Source organism: Gadus macrocephalus, chromosome 6 (genome assembly GCF_031168955.1).
Source record: "Gadus macrocephalus chromosome 6, ASM3116895v1".
Taxonomy (NCBI): Eukaryota; Metazoa; Chordata; class Actinopteri; order Gadiformes; family Gadidae; genus Gadus; species Gadus macrocephalus.
This window is the reverse complement of record NC_082387.1, coordinates 26,002,623-26,025,255: the sequence shown is the minus strand read 5'-3', so window position 1 is coordinate 26,025,255 and position 22,633 is coordinate 26,002,623. Positions and strand designations below refer to the sequence as shown.

General features: G+C 46.9%; 2 protein-coding genes across 2 annotated transcripts in view; one reads left to right on the top strand and one right to left on the bottom strand.

The window, feature by feature from the left end:
* LOC132460178 (sodium bicarbonate cotransporter 3-like) overlaps positions 1-4,223 on the bottom strand; it is a 33,155-nt gene extending 28,932 nt beyond the window's left edge. The window contains 1 exon segment of the mRNA XM_060055241.1: positions 4,002-4,223. Coding sequence (XP_059911224.1) covers positions 4,002-4,049 — 48 coding nt within the window. The 5' untranslated portion in view covers positions 4,050-4,223.
* A 9,743-nt stretch (positions 4,224-13,966) lies between these two features.
* Positions 13,967-21,847, top strand: LOC132460173 (uncharacterized). The gene is made up of 5 exons (XM_060055232.1): positions 13,967-14,003; positions 14,422-14,453; positions 18,730-18,824; positions 19,357-20,493; positions 20,731-21,847. The coding sequence occupies exons 3-5, from the start codon at positions 18,740-18,742 to the stop codon at positions 21,138-21,140; spliced, it is 1,632 nt and encodes a 543-aa protein (XP_059911215.1). The 5' UTR covers positions 13,967-14,003; positions 14,422-14,453; positions 18,730-18,739; the 3' UTR covers positions 21,141-21,847.
* The last annotated feature ends 786 nt before the right edge of the window (positions 21,848-22,633 follow it).

The window sequence follows — 22,633 nt, the reverse complement described above, 5'->3', positions numbered from 1 at the left end:
ATTAGCTTCTCTGTGTTCCTGCGCTCACCTAGCCCATAGCCGGCCGCTAAGCTAGCAGAGATTTACATACCGTTGAAGTAGCATAATAGCAACGGCGTTGGGTGGCTTCCTACACGCACACACCTAGCAGACGGGCGTCACAGCCTTCCCTCAGACAGCATCACAGCCCATTCAGCCCAGGTTTACCCAGGCTAGCGCGCTAATCACGTTAACATTTCTAGAAGGCATTCCCAGGCTCACAGTAACTGCCGGCAGCAGGCTAGCTACTGATGGCGCTATGCTAGCTACTGAGGTTTAGTACTGGCGCTATGCTAGCTCCTGAGGTTTAGTGCTGGCGCAATGCTAGCTACTGAGGTTTAGTGCTGGCGCTATGCCAGCTACTGAGGTTTAGTGCTGGCGCTATGCTAACTACTGAGGTTTAGTGCTGGCGGCGCTATGCTAGCTACTGAGGTTTATTGCTGGCGCTATGCTAGCTACTGAGGTTTAGTGCTGGCGCTATGCCACTAAAAATGAGAATCAAAGTAAATGACTTTGGTGAAAGTCAGTTCAGTCATCTCATGATGACTCAATTACATCACAGACAGACAGACAGACAGACAGACAGACAGACAGACAGACAGACAGACAGACAGACAGACAGACAGACAGACAGACAGACAGACAGACAGACAGACACACAGACACACACAAAGTGCAGAGACCACCAGGTCCTCCCTGAAGATAGTCTGGCATCACCAACGCCCCAACAACTGTGGACTCTTGCCTGGCTTTGGGTTCCATGTCAGGGACCAGGATTCGGAGGACAAGCAGCAGGAGGAGGTGTCCGGCCTTAACCCCGCTGATCTAGTCATTGTCCTCTGGAGAGGTCTGTTTGGGGCAGACCGGCAATATGGCTCAGAGAAACCGGAGAGCACTGGAAAGCTGGGTTCTCCTCTCTGGTTCACACCTCACACCCAGGGAGTCGCCCTGTCACAGCGACCATCTGAATGTGTCACAGAGCAGAGCGGAGCATGAAACATGACTTGTTTCAGATCCAGTTACGGTCATGAAGCGAGGAGGAAGGAGTCCCATAACAACACATACGAATCCTGAATCGATTCACAAGACTGACACTCAAACACCGGTGAGTCTTGTTGTATCTTTTGAGTTGTGGCTCGGACCTTGGTAAGTAGATAGACTAATGTGAATTAAGCAGGTCTTTACACACACTCAAACATTTGAGTGTGTGTTTGATCCACAGTTTTCCTTCGGAGTAAGAGGTTTGAAATATTTAAAAGATTAAAAAGGCTTTGTTTGAGTTAACAGAATGGGGCCGCTTTCTGTTTCCAGGGTTCAGAGACAACATATGGGCTGAAATATATATATTTATAGTGTAAAACCATTTTGAACTAATGAAACAAAGTAAAACGTTGTCGATTAGAAACCGGAAACCAACAAACAAAAAAGGCTGCTTAACTAACAACTGAATGTAAACTCAGAATCGCTGTCTTTTCACGGTGCGCTGGGGAACAATCCCGTACAGTAAAATGAGCAATACGTATTCATTACCATGCCAACAAAGTGATCGTTAACACTTCTCCATGTATACCGCTCATCAACACAGTGTTTTCGGAGCCCATTTCCTGTCCTCAGACACACTAATAACTGAATGAATACCTAATGCATCTTTAGCACACGTTAGTGAAACCTTTCCGCTGGCTTCCCAGGGCCCACCTCGTCCCCCTGCTGGGACCCGCCCCGGCCCGCGAGCCGCAGGTTGAGACCCGCTGCGTGGTAAGACGGCGGGACCCGGCGCGCGGGTCTATGAGTAGCTCGGCGGTCCGTCCCCGGGGCCCGTCTCGTGAGCGCCAGACTCGGCTGCTCTTGGAAGTGATCCATGAATCATCTGCTTTCAGACGGTCGCAGAGAGGGGGGGGGGGGGGGGGGGGGGAGCACACATGACTCACCGCTCCCTGCCGCGCTACGACTACCCCTCAGAGGACATGGCAACACACCCCCCGGTCCGGACCCGGGCCCCGTATAGACCACCACCCTGACCCGGACCACGTGAGGAACACCGGCCCTCGGTCCTGACCCGGGACCACGTTAAGCACACCCCGGAGCCGCTGGGTGCCTGACGGACCACCGGCCCTGGTGCCATGGCCCGGAGGCCCCAGAGGGGGGCGCCCTTCCTGAGACCGATAACATCACTCTTCAGAGGGCCCTCTTCATCCCCAGGTGTGAGGCAGAGTGGAGCCTCTACCATCACACTGGGGCTCACAGCAGGATCCAGTGTGTGTGATGGAGGTCCTCTTTCCACACAGGCCAATCTGAAGGAATTACAACTAATCATAACCAATCACGTGCAGCGCAGAGGGGGGGCCAAAGTGAGGGGGGAGGGCCAATCACAGCAGCCTCATGAACGGGGCGGGGTACGGTGTGATGTCAGACCGTGTCAGACTCATGGTAAGTCAGACCATGAGTCTAGACCAGAGCTTCCTAGAGATCTGGTCCAGGTCTGTACAGAACTAGAAACCAACAGGCCGTTAGAGTCTTAGCTGGATCCTGTTAGAGAGCTCTAGTCCACCCGACCCCCATGGCGACCGGCCCCTACCGCAGACCACCAGACCCCGTCAGCTGTCATCCACTCAGAACCAGACCCGGTCAGCTGTCATCCCATCAGAACCAGACCCGGTCAACTTTCATCCAATCAGAACCAGACCCGGTCAGCTGTCATCCCATCAGAACCAGACCCGGTCAGCTGTCATCCCATCAGAACCAGACCAGGTCAACTTTCATCCAATCAGAACCAGACCCGGCAAACTGTCCTCCAATCAGAGCCAGACCCGACCAAACCTCGGGCCAGGAGGTTGTGGGGTCAACGCTGCTGTCAGAAGACGAGCGTCCTGTGTTGACGCCAACTCTTCGGCTCAGACGGGCATCACAACAGACTGGTTGGGAAAGGGGTTGGTAAAGTTCCGGAAAGTTATTTTGACCAAATGACCGGGATTTGACCAAATGACCCCCTTGAAGGGGTTCCCCCACCTGTTTATAAATAGACCAGAATGGTTTGTGGTGAATAGAGTGAATAGAGAAGTGGGCAGATGTGACATCCTGTCTGATATCAGCCTTATACAAAACTAACCCTGTCCATGTCAAATGTTCCCATGACGATTTCCACAACATGGTCAACATCATCTCAGCACTATCGCCTTATTACACTTTAATTAACATTTTGGATCAATAGGATGTCGTTTTAAAACTAAGAAAGTATAAGAAACAGTTCCTGATAATGCAATATTCAGTTGTAAACCGCACACACACACACACACACACACACACACACACACACACACACACACACACACACACACACGCAGATGAGTCAAAGCGAGCAGACAGCTACTTTGACCAATTTGACTGATTTGATTTGGGGATGTAACGAGGCAGGTCGTTACAAGTTAATCCCAACGTCATTATCACGACAGAACTGCCCAACAGGTCGGCATCATCTCTAAAAGGAAAGGACCCATCTACACAAAACGATCCCACGAGTCAACTTTGGAGACAAAGATCCCCGTCCTCCACCGTACCCCACCAGGTCCACCCAACCGGGACTGGGAGAGACCCGGGGCTGTGGTCCCGGGTCCCGTGGCCGGGGGAGACCATGTCCCTGGGCTGTGGTCCCGGGTCCCTGGGCTGGCGAACCGGCCCGGGACGAGGAGCACATGTCGCCCATTGTGTCCCACACCCCCATCCCCATCCTGTGATCAGAGATGAGACCGGAGACGCACTTCCTGGCAGACGCGTGGTTACTCAACAACAAAAGGAGCGACCCGACTCGTCTGGGGATCAGAAAGAGGAGGACGAGGGCTCGGATCCCCGCCGGGACTGACGCCCGGCACCACCTGGAACACCTCGCTCCCAAACGCGTCCTCCGAGCGGACCATAACAGCCCATCTCTGGTCTTTCTAGACAGTTTTACTGTGGAAGTTGGCGGTGAGGGCCAGGAAAACACTTACAGATGTGAGGAGGAGAGGGCGCATCTGTTCGCAGGCCTCCTCCGCCATGTCCGGGCTGGTGTCCGGGCTGATGTCCGAGCTGACCCCGGGACGCCTCTCTCTGGAGTCGGTATCCTGAAGGAGCGTGAAACCGCTCGACGTGTCAGCTCTCCGGTCCGCTCCTACCTCCTCATGAAGCCCCGCTCTGAGTGGAATCGCGGCGCTCTGCCACACAGAGGCGTCTGTTGTCTCTCCACCAATAGAGGCGGCGGGTAGAGCAGATGGGCGGGGTCTTGTTTCCTCTCCACTAATAGCGGCGGCGTAAGAGTGGGTGGGCGGGACTAGCAGCTCTGTCACTCACCTCATGGTTCGGTGTGTAAAATCAACAGTCGGAAATATATACAGTAACGTAACCACATGGAAACAGTGAGTGATTGACCTTAATGTAGGCTGGCGCTCAACTTTATATTTGAAGGGTCTCTTATTCTCCCAACACTCACATGGACTATACATTAACTAATTAACTAAATTAAAACAGTGGGATACTTCAGAAGATGATGAGCGCCCCGCGGAGTCTGACTGATGACTTCAGACTAGCTTACACTAAAACCTTTGGGGCACCGCAAGCAAAATCTACCGGGTGCGTGTGGCGCGCGTGCGTGTGTTTGTATTCGTGTCTCAGTGTGTGTGTGTGTGTGTGTGTGTGTGTGTGTGTGTGGGTGTGTGTGTGTGTGTGTGTGTGTGTGTGTGTGTGTGTGTGTGTGTGTGTGTGTGTGTGTGTGTGTTATTGCGAAAGTATGTGTTTGTTATTGTGTGTGTGTGTGTGTGTGTGTGTGTGTGTGTGTGTGTGTGTGTGTGTGTGTGTGTGTGTGTGTGTGTGTGTGTGTGTGTGTGTGCGTGCGTGTGTGTGTGTGTGTGTGTGTGTGTGTGTGTGTGTGTGTGTGTGTGTGTGTGTGTGTGTGTGTGTGTGTGTGTGTGTGTGCGTGTGTGTGTGTGTGTGTGTGTGTGTGTGTGTGTGTGTGTGTGTGTTTATGCGTGTGTTATTGTTCATGTGTTATTGTGCGTGTAAAGCTTGAGATTGTGTGTGTGCATGTGTTTATGCGTGTGTGTGTGTGTGTGTGTGTGTGTGTGTGTGTGTGTGTGTGTGTGTGTGTGTGTGTGTGTGTGTGTGTGTGTGTGTGTGTGTGTGCAGGGCCGGCGATCGGCATAGGCGAGCTAGGCGACCGCCTAGGGCGACAAATGCGTTGGGGGCGCCCTCTGGTGGCGCCCTTAATTAAAAAATATATCAATTAAAATATACGACGCGAACGGAGAAGCGAGGGGGCGCGGAGCAATTGTCAGGGCGGCCCGAAACCGTCAGGGCGGCCCGAAACCGTCAGCGTAGCGCGTAGCACCCCCCCCCCCCCCCCCCCCCCCCCCCCCGCTCGCAAGACCTGTCTAGGGCGCAAGTTGATTTCGAGTCGCCTAGGGCTCCGAAACGGACAGCGCCGGCCCTGTGTGTGTGTGTGTGTGTGTGTGTGTGTGTGTGTGTGTGTGTGTGTGTGTGTGTGTGTGTGTGTGTGTGTGTGTGTGTGTGTGTGTGTGTGTGTGTGTGCGCGTGTGCGCGTGTGTGCGTGTGTGCGTGTGTGCGTGTGTGCGTGTGTGCGTGTGTGTGTGTCATTGTGCTGTGTTCTGAGGGGTTTATGTGGTAAGCTGTTGGTACGATGTGGCGTCCAGCGGTCTTAACCTGGACTGATAAGCCAATTCTAATGCATTCCTTAAGACCTGCTCTTATAAAGTGCTCAGGGAAGCGATGGATAACTATCGGTAGGCCTACAGTTGATACCTGAATGAAAACAAAATAATATATTATATTGTATAAGTATAGCCATAGTCTTCAAAGTGGCTTATTAACTACTTCTAAACATGCCTAAATGCAATGTCGGTTTCATTTGAGTATGTTTGCCTAAAATTGAATTGAAATTAAAATAAATAAGCCGGGCTCAACTCGCTGTTTGAAGGCTGCGTTCCAGCACCGCTGTCTGGTGTCTGGACTCAGCAGGGGGTATTCTCCAACAACAGCCAATCACTCAAGACTTCTGGACCCAGCAGAGTTTATACGGGCTTACATCGAACAGCCTGGAGCAAACGCCGCATAATTAAGTATTTTACCACCAAGTGGGATGTTGATTAGTCATTATTAAATCATTACTTTCTTAAGTCCCTCTTAAAGTGACATCGCACGTGGGAGTGGCCAAGCCAGATGGATTAGAAGCATAGCCTCCGTCCTCTAGTTCTAGGCTACATCAGAAGTATTTTAACTTGAGTTCTGTGTTCATTTTGTTTAGATCATTGATTCTGTATGGAAATCCGAATAAATTCATCATTATCCAAATGGTTTGATTTATTTCTAAAATAAGCAGAAGAATACAAGCAGTGTGTATGCCTCCAGACGGCCGCGTCCCGGGTGCAGAACAGGAGTCCCGATTCTCCTCATTACTTCATCTTAATAATTCATTAACGCGGTACAATTCTTTTAAATGTAAAATGACAATTAAAATCGACTTGCAAGTAATCTAAAAGTGAAGATATCGTAACGTTTAGAAAGGAAGAATCCTGTGTTACACTTGTTATTTCCTGTTGCTCCATCACATTAGTCAAAGAAAAAAGAAGACACTGATGTTACGTATGAGTTGTGCATCAACAGAACACTTCCTCTCCTCTGACCTTATATTTGATCAAAGGTGCGGTGACTGTTGATGACGACCATTCAAACCCTTCAGACTAGCCAATAACTTTTTTATAGGCCTACGGCGGCTTGGTATCACATTTCGGCGGCAAATTAAGTCTTGTCGAGCAGTTTCAGCAATATTACAACTGTATCAGCGAGTGAGACCGAGGAACACATCTGGAGATTCAGCAGGAATTGTGAATAGTAGCCTAATATAATGAATTTTGGAATCAAGCCAGTGTTAAAACCTACAGAGTTTCGGGAAAGCCTTGACTCATAAATGGTAAATTGACTGCATTAATGCAGCGCTTTTCTAACCAGCGGCCACTCAAAGCGCCTTACAATATTGCCTCACATTCACCCGCATGGCGGCAGCCAGCTCATTGGGAGCAGTCAGGTGTCTCGCTCAGGGACACCTCGACACTCAACTAGGAGGAGCAGGGGATCGAACTAGCAACCTTCAGGTTACCAGCCAAACCGCGCTACCTCCTGAGTCTAGTCAGGAGTGTGGTCGGCGCTGCCCCCCGGTGGTCAAGGCGGGTACTGCGCCCCAGTCCTGACGTGGCTGCGCTGGACCTCACAGCAGGTTGTGTCGCGGCCCTCGAGGCTCCTGGGCAGGACTCAGAGTCAGGAGCTTCCTGAGCTGGGTGAGGATCACGGGACCCACACTTCCTGCGGGCTTATGGCCAGGAAGAGCGCGGTGTTCTGGGGGTTGAGGTCGTGGAGCGCTGTGGGAGGAAGGACCAGGTGTACATTTAGAGCAGGCCTGAATGGTACCGTAATGGTCTCAGTCACTACGTCTATACCCCAAACATCCGCTAGTAGGGGTCATAATGCATTCTCCTGGTTATGAAGACTTTATTGTTCGCTTTCTGCTAAAACTTAAATACATTGCACTTTCTACAATGCAATTTTTTTACTTTGCCTTTGTTTTGTTTTACTTATCTATTTTATTTAAGTGTTACATTTTATTGTATGACAATGTTTTTATTTGAAGCACTTTGAATCTGCCTCGTGTATGAAAAGTGGAAATAAAGCTGCCTGGCTTTATATTCAGCAGTAGGGTGCCAAATTGTCAACAGCAAAGACTTTGGTAATCAAATCCAGGACCTTTCAGCTGTGAGTGTCCCCCGACCGGTTTAATGAGTCACACCCACCTGGCCCATCTGGTGTGACGTCTGGTTTGAGCGGCGTATCGGTGGACCAATCGCGGAGCGCGGTGGGCGGAGCCGGGGGTGACGAGGTTCAGGGAGAGAGCCGCGAGACGGGGTCTGAAGACCCGCCCACGAGCCGGGAGCAGGGTGCAGGGCTGGCACGTCACCAGCTGGGGGAGATAGAGAGAGAGAGAGCGAGAGAGAGAGCGAGAGAGAGAGAGAGAGATGGAGAGAGAGAGTGAGAGAGAGAGAGCGAGAGAGAGAGACACAGAGAGAGAGAGAGAGGGAGAGAGAGATTCAAGATTCAAGATTCAAAAAGCTTTATTGTCTAGTATGTTGCCATACTAGAAAATTGTCTTTTGACTGAAGGCTTGGAGGTGTGTGTGTGTGTGTGTGTGTGTGTGTGTGTGTGTGTGTGTGTGTGTGTGTGTGTGTGTGTGTGTGTGTGTGTGTGTGTGTGTGTGTGTGTGTGTGTGTGTGTGTGTGTGTGTTATTTGTGTGAGAGGAAAGTGAGAGTGATACAGTGAGTGAGAGAGCGAACGTGAGCCCCAGAGAGTTGCTAAATTCAGATCCACATGACCTGATTGGCCCCTGAACGAGGCCAGCTCCCAGAGGCCTCCTCCTCCCATAGACCTCATTCTCCTCTAATTAGGCGGACCTGTTGAGTAACATACACATGGGGATACACGCCCCTTATGAACACACTCCACTTATGAACACACTCATTTAAGAACACACTCTTTTTATGAACTCACTCCATTTATGTTGTGGTGTCATTCACATCATTGGTCACAAAACCAGGTTCAAACCGATCCATCGTGGTCTAATCCTTTGGCTCAACCGTTATGAGGTTATCCAATGAGTTGAACTGTATTTCGGCTCAATTTAATAACTGATCCTCATGTAAAAGTTTCGGACTGAAGCATTTCAAACGCATGAAAGCAGGGACGTCAAAAAAGGGCTTTGAGCCCGAAGATGGTTACCACGACGACGGCCCAGCCCTCTGTCAGTCTGCCCTCCACAGACAGGACAACAACAGGACTGAAGACGGACGTGCAGCGCATCTCAGGGCTGCTGGCTCTAGACCGGCTGTACTCACCGAAACAAACGCTGCCATCGCCCTCCGCCGCTCGCCTTCTGCCGCTCGCCTTCTGCCGCTCGCCTTCTGCCGCTCGCCGTCGGCTGAGTCCTGCGGTCCTCTGCCTCTAGTCCTCTGCCTCTAGTCCTCTGCCTCTAGTCCTCCAGTCCTCTGCCTCTAGTCCTCTGCCTCTAGTCCTCTGCCTCTAGTCCTCTGCCTCTAGTCCTCTGCCTCTAGTCCTCCAGTCCTCTGCCTCTAGTCCTCTGCCTCTAGTCCTCCAGTCCTCTGCCTCTAGTCCTCTGCCTCTAGTCCTCTGCCTCCAGTCCTCTGCCTCTAGTCCTCTGCCTCTAGTCCTCTGCCTCTAGTCCTCGAGTCCTCTGCCTCGAGTCCTCTGCCTCTAGTCCTCTGCCTCTAGTCCTCCAGTCCTCTGCCTCGAGTCCTCTGCCTCTAGTCCTCTGCCTCTAGTCCTCCAGTCCTCTGCCTCTAGTCCTCTGCCTCTAGTCCTCTGCCTCTAGTCCTCTGCCTCTAGTCCTCCAGTCCTCTGCCTCTAGTCCTCTGCCTCTAGTCCTCTGCCTCTAGTCCTCTGCCTCTAGTCCTCGAGTTCTCTGCCTCTCGCTGTCTGTCCTCCAGTCCTCTGGCCGTCTGCGTCTTGAGTGTCGAGGGCTCCAGACTTCTGAGGTTTATTTGAGTGTGATGGATGATGATGAGGATGATGATGAGGATGATGATGATGATGATGAGGATGATGATGATGATGATGATGATGGTGATGATGACGATGTCACCCAGTTAGAGATCCACTGCAATGTAACCTAGAGACAGAGCCTGGTTTACAGACTAGGCTAGAGACTACCACACACACACAGACAGCCTAACACACACGCGCACAGACACTCTCAAACACACACTCTAACATACACATGCGCACACACACACACACACACACACACACACACACACACACACACACATACACACAGACTCATCCTCAGACACCCTCTCACACACACACCCTAACACAGACACACACACCCCAACATACAAACACACACTGACCCTCACACACACACACACACACACACACACACACACCCCAACACACATCCTTACGCACCCTCTCACACACCCTAACACACACTCGCTCATCCTCACACACCCTCTCACACACACACACACACAAACAAACCCTAACACATACACACCCTAACACACACACACACACACACACACACACACACACACACACACACACACACACACACACACACACACACACACACACACACACACACAAAGAAAGAAAGATCGGGACAGAGCGATGGAAAGTGAGCAACAGATGAAGAAAAGTAACTGTGTGTCTGTATGTGTGTGTGTACAGATTTTTGTTTTTATGTGTGTGCGTGTCCGAGTGTGCATGCGTTCCAAAACGATTGCCTTTGTGGTGTTGAGTATTATATTAGCCTAGCGTGGTGCTCGAGTTTGAATCCCCAGTTCATTCAGAGAAATGTGTTCCAGGAAATTGAAAAATCCCTTCACTTGTTATCTTTTTCATTTGGGTAGCAATGCAACAGCAAACAGCAGCAGTGGTGCGATTAACCAACGAAACCACGGGACCAATCCAACTGGGGTGGACACGTGATGACACACAGTGGCCTCTAGCCATGAGTTCACAATTCATGTTGAATCATTTGTTGTCATGTATTTCTTGTTTCTAAATCATTTGATTTTGATTCAGAAATCACTTCGGGAGTCCAAGAATACCCTCAAGTATGAAGTGGCATAATTAACATTGTTATGGTGGCTTATTGTTTTCTTTTGTGGGTTGAAACAACCCCAAGGCCGTACCCAAAGCAAGGGCTCGGAGGAGACGTGGAGGTCTTCTAGATTTGTGTACGTCCAGCTCATTTGACTTGCTGATCCTTTTGCAGTCAAATAACTCAAGGAAACAAATCCATCTCTGACTTTGTATTCCTCGGGCTTACCAGGCCCAGATAGTTTGAAGGAATTTACTAATATCTTGTAAAACGCTCAATATGCATTTAAAGCACACCAAACATTTTGAGGACCACGGTCGAAGACCCCGGTCACATGGATGTTGTATCATAACACCAACCAACTCTGATTTGGTTGAATGTTAAATAAATATATATATTATTAGATATAGAACACTAGATTATATGTAAATATATATTATACCAATATTGTAAAGTCAACGGCAGACAAACAATTTATTTTATAAACCGGTCGCAGGACCACTGTCTGGGCGACATCACGACAGACGAGCCCATATCCTAAACCGCAACTGTATATTATACTATTTAATTTATAAAGCGCTTTTCTAGACACTCAAAGACGCTATACAGTGAAGGGGGGACCTCACTAACCACCACCAGTGTGTAGCACCCACTTGGGTAATGCACGGCATTCAACACTCACCACACACCAGCTTGAGGTGGAGAGTGAGAGAATTAATGAGTCAGCCAATTATACAGGAGGATGATAAGGCCTAAAAAAAAAAAAAGTTTGGTTCCTGTTGGTTGTCAGTTGAGGTCATTGGTAGGTAGGGAATTTATTTTATTTTTTTATTTTATTTTTTCCAGCGGCAGCGAATGATAGGTAGGTTGTTTTCATTTAAAAACGAGAAAATTCGCTCATCCTTGTACAGAATGAAGAGGTGCTGTACCAAAACGTAATTATAGTTTGCATCAAAAAAATGATTTTTTTTTTTTATAAAATAATTTGGGTCGCACATAAATTGACAGTGTCGGTCGGAAACCGGAACCAAACAATTTTTTTTTTTAGGCCTTAGGGGGCCGGATTGAAAGAGCCTGGTTGGGCCAGGACACCGGGGAAGCCCCGTCTCTTTGGATAAGTGCCCTGGGATCTTTTATGACCTCAGTGAGTCACTGAAACATTTTGAATGGTTATGTGGATAATATATGTATTTCATTTGTAGGGGTAAAATAAACGCACCTCCAAACATTTAGTCAGGTCAAGGTTGACGTTAAATTGACGTCATATTAGGACAAGAGTTTGCATGTGATTTTCCGGGATTTTTATGTGTACTTTTAGACAACACAACAATGGCTAATGTGTATATTCACCTTGAGCAGAGCCATAATCACTCTGGGCTACAGACTAAAAGCCAAGAACGAGTGACTGACTGAACGAGAAGTCAGCTGCAACCCTTACAACTTGCTATGGATTCCTGTCTCTCATTGGCTAAAACTCGACGAGAGCGTCCTAAACTCAACAGACAACAGCATACGATTGGCTGGCTCTAGTCTCAGTCCCTCCTCACCACTCACCACCAATGAACAAGAGACGAATGAGAGAGAAGTGTACTGTGGAATCAGGTCGGTTAATTCTTGTTAAAGAGTCGTTCCTTTGAACTGATTCGGTCGCAAAGACCCATCACTAGATTCACGCGTGTGTGGATGTTTCAAATTGAATGCTTGTGTGTTCTTAACTTGCTTTTCATACATCTTGGACTTTATCTGACAATCAGGCCTACGCATTCTTAAATCATTAATGAATGTTATACTTTTTATGCCGGTATACAGGGCGGGTTAACTGCATTACGATCCGACATATTTGTGTCACATCAGAAATTGTAAAGTTGATGGATATATTACAGAGTATTGTTTAGTATTCTTATATCAAGGCAACTTTTTGTGTCGTGATGAAGACTGACCAACAACCCCCGAAGGGCGATGTCCGGCGTCCCCTCTGTGTACAGGGTACCGGATATCATTTAAACGTCAGAATTAATAACTACCGGTGAGGTTTAATGGTAACTCACACAATTAGCATGGCTTCTAGTGTATAACACCAATGATGGGTTGTTGATTCAACGTTGGTTAGGTAAACAACGTTGTAGTCACGTTAATCACGGTCTAACAAATCCCCACAAATCGTCCCTCTGCCGACGCTGTGACGACCCTGCCTGGACATCAAAGGTTTTTTTTCATCCTCACACACACACACAGATTCATCCTCACACACCCTCTCACTCAGGCACACACACACACACACACACACACCCTCTCACACAGGCACACACACTCATCCTCACACACCCTCTCACTCAGGCACACACACACACACACACACACACCCTCTCACACAGGCACACACACTCATCCTCACACACCCTCGCACACAGGCACACACACACAGCCTCTCACACAGGCACACACACACACGCACAAACATGCTCACACACACACAAACATGTGCGCACACACATACACCCTAACAGATACACCAGGGGTCACCAACACAGTGCCCGCGGGCCCCAGGGCGCCCGCAAGGACCACATGAGGCGCCCGCAGGCCTGTTCTGAAAACAGCACTACTCATTCTGGAACAACTCTTTCCCACCTTTTTTAAGTCATTGTTGATAATTATTGTGAGAAATCATTAACATGACTTAATTAATTAACATGTCTTCACATAGATGAGTATCATTAATCATTAATAGTAATATATAACTAAAGGCAAACTGAGCACATTTGTTATTTCAGAAGAGTGTATAGAACTGGGTGCCCTTCGTATGACTCAGTACCCATGAAGTAGCTCTCAGGTTCGATAAGGTTGGTGACCCCTGACATACACAAACACACAGAGACCCTAACTCTAGCCCCTCTGACGTCCAGACAGCGTGGTCACGAGGTCGCCAGTCCAGAGTGTTCGCTGGGACTGATGAAACTGTTTATAAAGAAGGGTGTCCTTATGTCCTTGATTTCATGTCGTTTCATCAAGGACATAAGGACACCCTTCTTTATAAACACGTTATGTAAATACATGGATGTATGGATATTAGTGAAAGCCTTAATGTGTATACTATCTGAAGCCTATTGTTCTGAGGATAAGGGTGCAACGCAGGCTTCTCCTTATAAAAACCTTGATAAGGACCCGGTCTTAATCCATCATCACACCCCCCTCATGCAAAGAGTTTCAGGTGGCCGGTAGTTTGACTGGCAAATGTGATTCTCTCATCGAAGAAGAAAAATAAGCTCCCAAGACTTCAGCCAGTCGCAACCCAGGGATGAGGACAGACAGACAGCTGCGTCAAATCAGGTAAAGAACCTTTCCTATTTTTTAATAACTTAACAGAAGGAGAACCAATGTGCATCATGCAGAAAAAAATATTCACAATTAACCATTTTTTGGGGATTCAAGGTTTTGGATTAATAAATAATACTTTACATTTTGTGTTTCTGTAAAAATATAATTGATGGATTGATTGGTTTACCTTAAAAATGAGGTTTAACAATTCACTCCAGGGAGTTCTATACTACATTACACTACACTATATTACAATACTGGTCTACAATAAACTACAATATACTACATTACACTATACTACATTAAACTACATTACACTATCCGATATTAAACTATATTATACTACATTCTACTATACTGTATGACGTAACACTAAATTTTAATACATTAAACTACATTATACACGTAAGAATTTGTATGCATTTTACAGGAATTGTTTGGAATTATCTCACCAAATTACAGGTAATAAACCATAATTTAAGATACATTAATATAATGCTTCATATGTGATTTTAAATAAAATCGGAGGTTATATTTTACATGCAGTATTTTCCCTTTCATGATGATGAAGAAATGCATGTAATGACCAAATCAGTAGTGTGTATCCCCAGCAGTGTGTATCGGTCAGTAGTGTGTATCCCCAGTAGTGTGTATCCCCAGTAGTGTGTATCCCCAGTAGTGTGTATCGGGTTAGTAGTGTGTATCCCCACCCCAGTAGTGTGTATTGTGCCAGTAGTGTGTATCGTGTCAGTAGTGTGTATCGGTCAGTAGTGTGTATTGTGCCAGTAGTGTGTATCGTGTCAGTAGTGTGTATCGGTCAGTAGTGTGTATGGTGCCAGTAGTGTGTATCGGTCAGTAGTGTGTATTGTGCCAGTAGTGTGTATCGGTCAGTAGTGTGTATTGTGCCAGTAGTGTGTATCGGGTTAGCAGTGTGTATCCCCAGTAGTGTGTATTGTGCCAGTAGTGTGAATTGTATCAGAACTGTGTTCCATCAGCAGCTCAGGGTTCGGGTTATGCCCGCCCCCTTCTCAGAGTGATCCCACGGCGCCCCCTGGAGGTTATGGCTAATGGCCAGGATCCCATCTCTTTCCAATGAATAGATGAATTAATTACTATCTTTATTTCCCATGTGTTTCAATGGTACATTTTGATGATGCTTTGTGAAATTGAATACTTATATGTCCTTGAGGCCCTCTTTAATATATAAGGTGGTATATTATGGTATATTATTTACTATTTTTAGTAAGTTTTAATGTTGCATTAAATAACAATCCAAACTTCATATACACACAATGACTGAAGAATACACAAATGTAATGCTGTTACTGCTATAAATGTTCCTATCAAAAATTTTTTTAATTTTAATGCTGAAACAATCTTAAAACGTTGCATTTGCCACCGAAAATAAAGGATGTTATCCTTTTTGTTATGGCGGACAGGGACGGTACTCTCTATAGGCTACTGTCAATAATCTACATTCTAGTCGTACTGACTAAGATCTCTTCTGTCGTTTAGGTTGAGGATCATAGGATTCTCAACGTGAGAAAGATCAGTGTATTTGGTATTGAACCTAATTGAAACAGCATTATTGTAATTTCGATTCCATAAATCAATCCAACATTCAAACTTTTTATCAACAACTGACTTTCTTCAAAGCCATTTATGAGTGTGCGTGCGCAAACATGGGTGTCCATCATGCAATCAGAAAACGCAGATTCAATTTTGCCAACGATTTTTAGTCTGCTTCGTAGGGAAGCCACAGTCGACAAGTTAACCGACCAACGGTTGAGGTAAGTGTCTCAGAAAACGTGTGAATTATATTTTCAATGTGTCCTACCGTCAGGCTGCACTTTTGTAATGAAGCTAATATTACTCTGATAACATTACTCTGATAATGCCTACTGTAACACTAGCTAGCGTTAGCATTCCTCTATTGCAACCATAATGTTAAGTATCGTTAGCTTGTAAAATAGCTATGTAACCTTAATTTTATTGGCAAGTCTAATAATAAAGCAACTATCTGGTCTATTAATGCAGTAATGTAGCTAATGTTAAGTGCATCATAAAATAGTCATGGAAAAACAGCCTTGTTTTCATTGATCATCTGCTTTCAAGCTAATGTTACATTTTAGATACAAACGTAACCATTCAGCAAAGTACATTAGTGGCCTAAATTGAAGTTTGGATGTTGGACGTGTAAGCTTGCTTTAATTCTGGGTGTCTGTCCAATCGCAGCATGGTGCTGGGGCTACTTGGGACGGAACGTCAGGGCGGTCATCCCGTCGTGTGTTGTGCTCCGGGCACGCCAGGAGTTCTTTGATCCGACTGGACAGTATGTGGGGTTCCGGCCGCCCCTTGACTAAAGCGGGAGACACGGCGGGCAACAACTACCTCCTTTGGTGTCCCTCAAACTGGGCTGACGGGTTGGAGGAGAGTTGGGGAGATGGGGACCGTCTTCAACTAATGGTTATTGGTCCTCAAACACCTCATCAAAGACCAGGCTAAGCATGGCATCTACATAGTTTGCAAAACGTAGCATTCTCAGTCACTTTGTGTCGTAGTACTTTTCTTAGTTCCATGAACATGTGTTCTATTTCATCCAGGCTTCGCCTTATGGGCTTGTCCCGTGCGCCCACCCGCCACAACTGAACATTTCAGCAATTCACCAATCAACCTGGGCGTCGGCCACATTCCTCACGGCACGTGTTCATGCACAGCAGCGTTCCACCTCCCACCAGTCTACTGCTTCATCCATCTACGATGGAGAAAGCCAGCGAACGTGTGACGGAGCCCACAGAGATACGGGCCCTTCATGGCCTCTCTGCCATAAAATGTTTTCCAAAAAAATATTTTAAAAGCGGATGAAACGGCAAAGGTACAAGATTGTATACATTATCAAGGAACGAGTCAAGGATCTATTCATCCCATAAACCATGCAGACTTCTCGCAATGGTTACAACCCGATAGTTGTGTGTATTTCTTGCATCTTATAACCTTTGTCTTCATTATATTGTTTTTATTGTTAATACAAGTTGTGTCATATGTTCTGTGAGTGTGTGTGTGTGTATGTATAGTGTTTCATATAGTGTATAGTGTTGTCATCGACATTGTACGTTCCTTCGTTCCTGACTGCAATCACCACGTAATAACGTCACTCGTTTTTAATGCATGAATTCAGTCTCGTATTCATTCAACATTATGTATTCTGCTTTTATGCTACCAAAATTACTAAGAAGCGCTGCCAGTGCTTTATCGTACACTTTACTTTTATTATTGTCATATATGGTGGTCAAAAGGAAGTGTAACCGCTCATGCTTCATGTCGTGTTCTTTGGAAAGACCATGCAATGGAAATTTGCTTTGGCACAGAGAACAGTGATTCACGCACTTGATGAGGGGTGTTCTCGGAGGGCGCGAGTCATCCCCCTGGCTCGGACTTACATTTTTTAGATTATCAGACCTTAAACAACCTTGTAACAATGGCGTGTAACACTCTAAAGCAAAGGGAATGCCAAAAAAGCATATCACCCCTTCAACATTCGATTTGCATACAAATTAAAGAAAGAGTGATAGCCTATTATAATTCTTGAACAGGGAAACAACCTCAAAAACGAACGTCTCCTAAACATGGGGGGATTAAAGAATGCACATCCACTTATCATAATCCCCCTCATCTTTAAACTGCCATAGGCTACACTATATTACACTTGGAATAAAAAGTAAAACTCCAGTATGAACGGTAGCGTTTGTGTCCATGGGGATGGGGGATGGACATGGGGATTCACTATCCCTCCAACACTAAGTGCTTGTAGGAAAGGTGGTTCGAATTGTATAGAAGCTTAGGAAAGGAGCCTCAATGCTTCCTTTAACTCTCCTTTAGCATAGATTACTCCCCCCCCCCCCCCCCCCCGCCACTGCACATTTAAGAAAGCCTTCTGGGGGCAGTTCATTTCAACATCGACATAAGTTGAGACTCTTTTTTTCCCATTTGAATTGGGATTCAACTGGCCTAAAATATTTTCGTAGGCCAAGTCCGTCGTCTGTTGGCGACGACCTGATTAAAATAAATATGACAAGAATGCATGGACCAAAAGAGCGCTTGTTGTAAAACAACTTCGGAAAACTGTAATTCCACCATAGAGACGCTAGAGGTCAAACATTGATGTTGTTTAGGAAAAGTGGAGTCGAATTCATTTTAAACAGCGCTATCTTTTCCTATGTTCCAAAGGAAGCACCTTTTCTTCTTCTTTGACCCAATGACGTAAAGGAGGCTTAAAGGTTGGGAGATTGGACTATTCGTAGAGGCCCCTAGAGATCTAGGATCTCTTCTATATTAAAGAGGGCCTCAAGGACATATATGTATTCAATTTCACAAAGCATCTTCAAAATATACCATTGAAACTTATTGGAAGTTAAGTAAATGTCATATCTCTGCAAAAAGGGGGCGGGCGTAACCCTAGACCTGAACAGAAACAACTCATGCCAAATTACCTGCAATTTTAAGGAACACATGACAGATTTCTCTAATTTGACATGCAATATAATACAGAACATTGCCTGTAAATATTTTTACAGTACATACTGTAATGCATGACACTACATGATACTAAATTACACTATAATGTACTACATGACACTTCACAATACTAAATTACACTATACTCAATTTCCCATACTATAATATAGTAATGGCTTCCTATACTATACTGTACTAACCACCCACCTGTTTAACCTCCCAGTATCCAGAAGATGAATCTCGGCTGGGTCCTTGGTAAAGCCACAATGAACCTGCTGGCCCTCCTCCTGATACTTCCGACCGCCCACGCTCAGCTAGGTACGGTCCAACCTTCAATATAAATGGCCTTGTGAGTCTGCCTTCGGCCTCTACTTACTGGAGGCTGACCACAACATGTTTCAGAGATTGCAGCTGGTTGACTTAAAAGGGTCCATTTTTGGAAAAGCTACAAAATCTTCCACTTAAAATGACAGAACCACTGGGAATCAAATGAATAAAAGTTATACCATTGTATACCATACCATTGTATGAACATTTAGTAGAGAAGAAAAATTACTTCAAAAAAAACAATGAGATCCATCTTGGTAGCCAGTGGTTCGGCTCTAGATAGAGAGCCAGTGAGTCCATCCCAGCTCTCAGTATAGCCTGTTATTCTACAGACTCAGCGCTTGAGAACGAGCCAGTGAGTCCATCCGGGGTCACCTGCAGTTGTGAAGGCTGAGGAGGCGGGCTCACGCTAAATAACTTTGACAAATAGTATTGATAGCGGATGTTGTAGTGTATTATGGTTTGATCAGTTAGACAGGTCCTTTAAAGAAGGTGTTTCAGCTGAATATTGTGTTCCCCACAGGTCCATTGAATCTGAACAGCAGTGGCCTTGAGTTCCTGGTGGCTTTCCCAGAAAACATTGCTCACTACCATCCCATCGGATCACGTCACGATATCGACATATTTTCCATGGAAGACAACACTGTAGTCGAATTTGAGTCAAGGGGAGAAGAAATATTCAGCCATAACATGAACAAAAACCAGCGCATACTTCAGAACTTTCATGAGTCGAACGAGCTGCGGCGAAAGCAAATATCCAACGGTACTATCAAAATCAAAAGCAACAAGCTCGTCATCGTCCGAACCATCAACAACAAAGACCAAAGCATCCAGACCTCCCTGTTCAAAGCGAATGACAAGTTGGGCAAGGTGTACAAGATCCCACCAACTCCCAGCACGATAACAGAGCTCCGGGCTGAACCATCAGAGGTACCAGAGAAAGCCCCATTCACGGTCGTCGTCATAAACACTGGTGCAGCAAACGATGTCCAGTGGAAAGGCGATGGTGATCGGACGGTTTCTCTGGCACCGTTTGAACTGGCTCAGTTCTGGATGTCAAACGTGGCTGCGGAGTACGAGGTGGATGCTACTGAGCCTGTGTCTGTTCTCTTTGGTCATCCGTGCTTCACCATCTTCAACTGCACCTGTGGGATGATGGTCACTCCTCTGGACCCAGAGAGTGCCACCGAGCTCAACTACTTCATCCCACCTGATTTCATGACCGGTAGCGAAAAGCAAGCGGTTCTGCTCGTAGCAGGAAACCGTAGCCCTCTTCCCTACGATCCGGACCACCCCACAGTGCAGTCCTTCGGCTCAGTGCTCTTCCACATACCCGGCTTGCTGCTCAACATCTTGCCGGAAGAGGAATTCGCCGCCTGTTTTCATATCCAAGGAAATTCCTACCTTGGGTCCATTCCACGATTCGCTATTGTCGTCGTCCACAAGGATCACAAAGATTTGGTTCATCACGGGCCTATTCCCCTCGATGCTTCAGTTTGGAGCCCCATCCTGACCACCCACTATGTCTCTACTCGCGTCCCACTGGACCATGAAAAACATGTCTTCTGGCACCCCGAGTCCATGATTGCCGTCTATGAATTGGGAACCAACGAGACCACGTTGTTTGGAAACCCTGCCCCCATCATCAGCAAGTCCACAAGTAGGTATTGTACAGCAACGTTTGTAAAGGTACTGGTTAGTTCTGGTTATTTCAGTTTCAAATATACTTGATTGTCAATCAACACTCAATGTTATTGGATAACTGAATGGAATCAAATCATATCCAATGCAGTCATTTCTAATCCAAACCAATCTGATATAATCCAACCTAATCTATTCCAATTTTATCCATCTCAACCTGATCTGATGTATTATCTCTCCTCCCATTGTGGACCAGGCCTGAAGGGCTGCGTCCTGGATCCGGAGCTGGTTAACATAGGAGTTGAAGAGATGGGCTGGGTGGAGTCTATCACGTTCTGCCGGGATCTGGGCCTAGAGCTGGCCGCCATGGACGGTGTCGAGCTACGCTTCCTCGCCCCTAAACTCCACGCCATGAACAAGACGCTGGAGCAGGTGTGGATCGGCTACCGCCGGAGTTCTCTGACGGGCGACTGGTACCGGCTGAACAAGGAGGAGGTGTTGGTCACCCACTGGGGGAAGGGGGAGCCCGGGGGAGAAGAGGAGGGCCAGTGTGCCATGATGAGCCTGGACCCCAACAAAGACTTTGGCTGGAGCGACGAGAGCTGCTGTACTTCTGCTGTGCCGCTGTGTTATAAGCCCCCCAACCTCCTGATTGAACTCCAATAACTCTTGAAAAGCGGCTAACAGAACACGCCCCTTACTGTGCTCCATTCTAACCGAATGGGTGCCCTTTAAAGGAGAACTAAACCCCCTGACCGTTTGTTTCCATTCTGGGCCAGCAGGCGCCCCTATTAAAACCCCTTCTGTTTAGGTGTGACACAGGTGACAGGAAGTTGACAATAACAGCCAATCACGGGATAGCATGCAACGGCATGTGTTTAACATTGTGGGGGTGTCGCCCAAGGCAAACCAGCCTACACGTGGTGCTGGGGCTTAGTTCTCCTTTAATGCCCAATTAGTTTAGACCGCACACCCATGTATGCTACAGCCTTTCTGAACCTTACACCACCCCCCTACAGAACTAGGCCACACCCCTCCAAGTCACAGCCAGACTAAGCCCATCCCTTTGACTTTAGACCTGCCCAGACACCTGGACAGGACAATTTACCTTGTTGCGTTGCTTAGATTGTAACTTGTAGAGAGGAGGTTGATGCTGGAATACTAATATGATTTTAACAGCAATTCCTTTACGTAACTCTTATGACTGAAACGATCCATCACCTGCATAAGCAGAATAATGTGCATGCAAACATAGACACACATTTGATTAACTTAGATATATAGATTTATATAAATGTATTTGTTGAGTGTGCTTGTAGCTATGTAATGATGACGTTATTGGCAATTCTAATAAAGCAACTAATAAAGTATCATTAATGCAGTATTGTAGCCAATGTTAAGTGCATCATAACATTGTCATGGTAAAAAAGCCTCCATTTCATTGATCAGTTTTTTTCAAGCTAATTAAGTACATTAGTGGCCGAAATTCAAGTTTGGGTGGTGGACGTGTAAGCTTGTTTTGAATACAGGCGTAACAAATCTCTGTCCAAACGCAGCGTCGTCCGCTGGTGCCTGGGCTGCTTGGGATGGAACGTCAGGGCGGTCATCCCGTTGTGTGTTGTGCTCCGGATACGCCAGGAGTTTCCTGATCCGACTGGACAGTATGTGGGGTTCCGGCCGCCCCTTGACTAAAGCGGGAGACACGGTGGGCAACAACTGCCTCCTTCGGGGGTCCCTCAAACTGGGCTGACGGGTCGGAAGAGCGATGGGTAGATGGGGACCGTCTACAACAAATGGCGATGGGTCCTCAAACACCTCATCAAAGACCAAGTTCTATTTTATCCAGGCTTCGCCTTATGGGCTTGTCCCGTGTGCCCGATCAACAGAACTGAACATTTGAGTAATTCACCAATCAACCTGGGCGTCGGCCCACATTCCTCATGGCAACGTGTACATAACGCGGCACAACGCGGCGTTCCCTCCCTTTCAACCAGTCATCTACCAGTCTACTACTTCATCCATCTACGATGAAGAAAACCAGCAAACGTGTGACGGAGCCCACAGAGATATGGGCCCTTCATGGCCTCTCTGCCCCTCCTGCCTGGAAGATTTGCTCCTATTCGCGTCTATGCATTGACTTTGTATGGATTTGCGCCAGA

Excerpts from the sequence above, each read along its gene's own strand:
- LOC132460173 (XM_060055232.1), top strand. The coding sequence starts at position 18,740 with ATGAATCTCGGCTGGGTCCTTGGTAAAGCCACAATGAACCTGCTGGCC. Across the intron at positions 18,825-19,356 it reads GACCGCCCACGCTCAGCTAG|GTCCATTGAATCTGAACAGC; the intron begins GTACGGTCCAAC and ends TGTTCCCCACAG. Across the intron at positions 20,494-20,730 it reads CATCATCAGCAAGTCCACAA|GCCTGAAGGGCTGCGTCCTG; the intron begins GTAGGTATTGTA and ends ATTGTGGACCAG.